The sequence below is a fragment of the Rhamphochromis longiceps genome, linkage group LG9 (genome assembly GCF_057381845.1).
Source record: "Rhamphochromis longiceps isolate RC_006_pf linkage group LG9, R_longiceps_female_GT1.1, whole genome shotgun sequence".
NCBI lineage: Eukaryota > Metazoa > Chordata > Actinopteri > Cichliformes > Cichlidae > Rhamphochromis > Rhamphochromis longiceps.
Window position 1 is genome coordinate 13,936,088 of NC_140565.1, and position 5,249 is coordinate 13,941,336.

The 5,249-nt window shown below is 37.7% G+C and overlaps 1 protein-coding gene across 1 annotated transcript; it reads right to left on the reverse strand.

The window, feature by feature from the left end:
* Positions 1 to 719: 719 nt before the first annotated feature.
* On the reverse strand, positions 720 to 5,002 carry LOC146661999 (B-cell receptor CD22-like). Its single transcript, XM_085418386.1, has 7 exons — positions 4,930 to 5,002; positions 4,419 to 4,802; positions 3,378 to 3,683; positions 3,044 to 3,304; positions 2,873 to 2,963; positions 2,672 to 2,717; positions 720 to 2,534 (listed from the first exon to the last, which is right to left on the reverse strand). The coding sequence occupies exons 1-7, from the start codon at positions 5,000 to 5,002 to the stop codon at positions 2,223 to 2,225; spliced, it is 1,473 nt and encodes a 490-aa protein (XP_085274512.1). The 3' UTR covers positions 720 to 2,222.
* Positions 5,003 to 5,249: the final 247 nt, after the last annotated feature.

The following is a 5,249-nucleotide window of genomic DNA, read 5'->3' on the forward strand; positions in this document are numbered from 1 at the left end:
AGCAATAGAGAAGAAAAGAAAAGAAAGAGAAGGTTGATGCAAGGGGTTCTGCTGTTGAAACTGGGTCTAACAACATGGCTTCTATGTGCCATCTACCTCTCGATGTCACTAAAGCAGTCAAGGAGAGGCTGGACGGAGTATATACCAGAGTACTTTAGTGCAAAATAAACTTGACTGTTGTCTGCCAAACAATGAAAGGAAATATGTTTTGAGAAAATAGTGTCAAGTGGCAGCAGGTGAAAGGAGAAAAGGAGAGGTCCAAGAATTAAGCCTTGTGGTCCTTACTGGGGGGGCAGAGGTGGCGATAAAACCATCATTGCTGACACAGAGATGAGGATCTCATGGTCCAATGTGTCAGAGCACACAGTTCCCGAAATCAGTTGCTGAAGGAATATCATTAAATTCCCTTAGTAGTGTTGTGGTAAACAGTGTTGTGGTGAGTTTTATACGCAGACTGTAAAACTTTCAGGATTGCATGTTCATCTAAGAAGGATTTAGATTTTGGTTTAGGCATTTTTTCCAGGAGCTAAACAAAAAAGGTTGCTTTGACACAGGGCTAAAGTTTGACAAAGCAGAAGAATCAGGCTGGAGTTTTTCAGCATGTGTTGCACAACAGCATGTATAAAATGTTTGGCACTACTGAAAAATTCAGGGTCCTTCAAAGTAAACCAAATCACTGTAACACCATTTTTAAAATATAAGACGTTTTATAACAAAGTCATGTCAAGTCAATTTATTTATAAGAACAATATTGAAAAACCAGTAAAACCATAAGACAAGAAATAGAGAGAGTAGAGAGCTGTTGTTGTGGTGTGAAGTACTTGCGGCTGGTAGCTTGTGAGCTGCAGCCGCGGTAAATAAAATGGCTCAAAACCTCGACCCGTGGACTCGCCGTGTCTCATTCACATTCTTGAAGTCAGTAGATGATAGAACTGGAAAGTTGTCCAGAGTTCATAAGAATCTGACCAAAAATAACTCATTTAAATACCATTTATTTAACACCATCACTCTGAAATATGACTATAATTGATTTCAGTTTCGTGGGTTCTCCTCAAAGGATGAAGAAAGAAGTGAAGCAGAGCCTGAAAACGGCACTCAAATCCAAAAAGTGGCATCACAGGAGATCTTAACAACAGACACATTATTGGTTAAATTTCACTCAACACCAAAAGACAAAACTCTAAATCACCATTTGAATTTTAGTGTTCCATCACTCCACACTAACATGAAAAAACAAGAACACATTTCACTGAGCTCATCATCAGACAAAGCATCCACAACAATACTTGGAGGAACAAACAGGCACTAATAAGAGCCTTATTAGAACATCCAAATCAGAAAGCTTACAGTAGTTTATGCTGTGTCTCGCAGTGGTTTTTATATTATGCCATACGGATTTAGGGATATGCTGGTTAGACATGCAGCTCATACATTTAAAGATAAGATACGAATGTAGTCTGATTTACAGAAAAGTAATGGCATTTGCTCTTCAATGTGATCAATGTACTGTAACTTTGCAGCAGAAACTGAACTGCTGGGTCAATATTGACTTGTTTTAACATTTGTGGTGTGCTCAAGGCCAGAAAGGCCACTTTATGTGCTGTCTGGATCATATCACTCGGAGGAGTATTTGTAGGGTTCAGTGCTTTGTGGTCTGGGCAGTGGTATATGCTCATAAATAAGGGCTGAACATCAGACTAAAACAAAATCTGCAAATATTTGAAGTTTACACTCTCTAATTCTTAAGAGTTTTTTGTAAATCAAGTTCTATTTTCATGTGGAGTTTTCCTTCCTTTTAGATGTTGCAGCCAGAGATTAGGGAGACACTGTATGAATTGCAATATTGTTTTGTAAGCTTTACAACAGAGCTTGAAGCAATATGTGTTGGATTAAAATCCACCAGAAACTTTCTCTGTTCCATGAAACGTTGGGCGTAGTCAAACAATCATATTTGATTAGAGGGAGATTCGTAATGAAGTGAGGTGATCTGGAAGTATCTGACTGGCCACTTTAACGAGAGCTGGTCAGATTATCACTTCACAGGTGAACTCTCAACATCATGTTGGTGATGTTTCTGATCCAGTGATGTTTCCAGAAATCTTATTCCACTAGTGAGACAGATATGCAAGCATCTAAATGAAGTTTAAAGGGAAAGCAGAACCCCCCCCCCCCCCCCCCCCCCCCAAAAAAAAATATGCAGGAAGTGGTTTGCTGGGTTAACTTCATTGATTTCTGTGTTTCTTTGTTAATGGACTTTGGTAATGTAATGTCTTAACACAGCTGTTCTCACTTATTCGGACCTCAGCGTAGAGTTCCTCTTGGCCATGAGCTCTCAGTGTTAAGCTGTTTTCTGGCTTGTTGACTTTCACCTGTGCGTACACCGTATCCTGCTGCTGTCCTCTGTCCTGCACTGAGACAAAGGATGCTTCATATCCAGGCTCAGAGAAGTTGATCTCTCCATAATGGATGTTTCCTTCCCCTCCTTCTGTTTTACTTGTCGGCTCTTCAACAACCAGCTCTTCACTTCTTTGACTCTATGAAATAAACCAGGAGGGTTTGTGGCTGCATTTCAAACTATTCTTATTGCTATTTTCAGACAATTTAAAGTGAACATATTGCCCTGATGAAATTAGTAATCATCTGAACAAACTAAAACTTCGTATTTTCCTACCTGAGTCTCTTGCTGAGTTTGGTACTTTAACAACCTGAGAGCTCTGCTGTAAAAGGTAGACACATCAACTATAGTCACTTAGTTGTTAAATATTTTTGTGAGTAAAGTTAAGCCTGAAAGGAAAAGGACATTTTTAATATGTAGCTAAAATATCCGTGACAGTAGCTGAACATGATTTCTGTTTTGATGTGAGATACTTACAAAGCAAAGATAATTAAACAGATCAGTAAGACCAACCCAAGGATGCCTCCAAGAAGTGGACCCAGTGGTAAAGAACCATTATTCTGATGTCCTGATAGAAAAATATGAAAAAAATAATGTTCCCAAAAAAAGATGTTATTTAATTTGCCATATGATGTAGTTTAACTTTACCTGCAACAGTCACGTTAATCTCTGCTGATGTCTGATTACCCAGATCATTAGTGGCCACACAGTAATAAACTCCTCCATCTGTTACATTGAAGCTGTAAATCTCTCCTTCAGATACTTTCACAGCTCCATCTCTGCTCTTCTTGAACCAGGTGAAATTGCTGACTGGAGGTTTGGCTCTGCTGGAGCAGGTCAGCTTCACCCAGCTGCCTGCTGACACCAAACCTGATGGATTGATGGATGCTGAGGTGTTTTTCGGAGCATCTGGAGGAAAAGATAAAGTCCCATAAATGATGATATGTTGACAAAGTCCAACAACAAACTCTGATTGTCTTACATGAAACACTGAGAGTCTCTTCTGTCTCTGCTGTCTTGGTGTCTTTTCCTTGGTTCACAGGATATCTGGCAGAGCAGCTGATCTTCTTTCCATCATGTGTGTCTGACAGAGTGATGTTCTGCTGGATTTTAGTTGTAAAGCTTCCATCTGTGTTTTCCTCTATTTTGCTGTGAGAGTCTTGTTGGAGATTCCAGGTGAGTTGAGGAGGGGAGTGTGGACAGGGAGTGAGAGCTGAGCAGGTTATAGTGACAGACTCCTTCTCCTTCAGATCACCTGGGATTGTAATATTGGGCCTCCAAGGAGAATCTGTGGTTTCACATCACAAACGTATTTGTAAATCGATAATAGAGAAATACAGCAAATACAGACAGAGCTCAGTGTAGGTGTTTGAAAGTCCCCATACATGTTTCTACTGTACAATCGAGAACAAATGTAAAATGTATTCAGGTTATATTATTTGCAGAAAGTAGCAGACATGTTTGAGCTCTGGATTAGTGTTGTGATAATACAGGAAATACAGTCAAGACACAGAGAGTAATGTGGGACTTTTGCTGCATTCAGGGAATATATTTTATTAATTTTTTTTTACAATATGTTTATGTCATCTATCCTCTAAATATTGTTAATTACTTATTTACTTTTTTGCACAGTTTCATGTCTTTTAGGGTTTATTTTTCTCTTTCTGTTTCTTGCAGTTTTGATGGAGTCTTGGTATTTGCATAATACAGACTATAGTCCATATGTCTATGTATGTTAACATTGTGCAGTCAGGTTGTGTTTCGTATGTGTTTATAAACTTTACTAAACAACATTTATGCTGAAATGAAAACCTTTTTTATTTTTGACTAAATCCTTTTATTGTTCACAATAAAGAACACAAAAAATCATCTAAATACAAAACAATTACAGAAACATATTTTTGTTATATTGGACTTTGTTGTGTTGGATTTGTTTTTTGTTGTTTAAAACAAGGCTGCATTTAACTTTATATTTTTGTTTCAATAAAAATTGCATCGACTGATGAAAAGAAATGTATCTTACCTTTAATTTTTATTTTAAGAGGATCACAAACAGCTGTTGCTCTGAACGGCCAGTTCATAATTCTGAAGTAGTATGTGTTTGTATAAGTTGTGGTTAAGTTGGAAAACAAAGTGGTGCAGTTTTTCTCCTTCAGGTTTCCTGTAATCTTCATTGGATAGATGTTAACTGTCCCACTGCTGTTGAAGATCTCATTGTTTGGAAATTTATTAACATTGGAGTGATTTTTAATCCACACTCCAAAGACAGCTCTTCTGATGTCAAACTTTACTGGTCCAGCATCACTAAAGCTACATGGGATTTGTAAACATGATCCACTCAGAGCTTCCATCTCTGTTGGTGCAGTGATGAAGAGGTCTGAATACTCAGGACAAGCAGTCGAAGGCTCTGGAAAAAACAAACAAACAGAGTATATCATTAAAATGTTGAAATCTCTCAATTTTTTTCTCCTGTCCTCTCAACATCTTCAATATAAAGTTAACTGAATGTAAATGACTGAAATGAGTCGACTCACTTGGAATAAAGAGGAGACTCAGTAACATGATGCCTGTCATGATGTTCACAGACTGGACTGTCACAAAACTCATCACCTGGAAAAATATGAAAAAATACATGAATCCAGTGATGAATAAGGAACATGTAAATTCTTTAAAAAAGTAATTTGTTATTAAAAATAGAAACACAATATCACAGTCTGATATAAACAAACAAAACTGCAAATGTGTTTTCTTACCAAATGATCAGACTGCTTCAGCAGAGAGACGACAAAATAAAAGTCAACGTGTGATTTCAGCAGAAGCAAAGTGAGTGAAACACTTCTCTGTTTGGATGTTG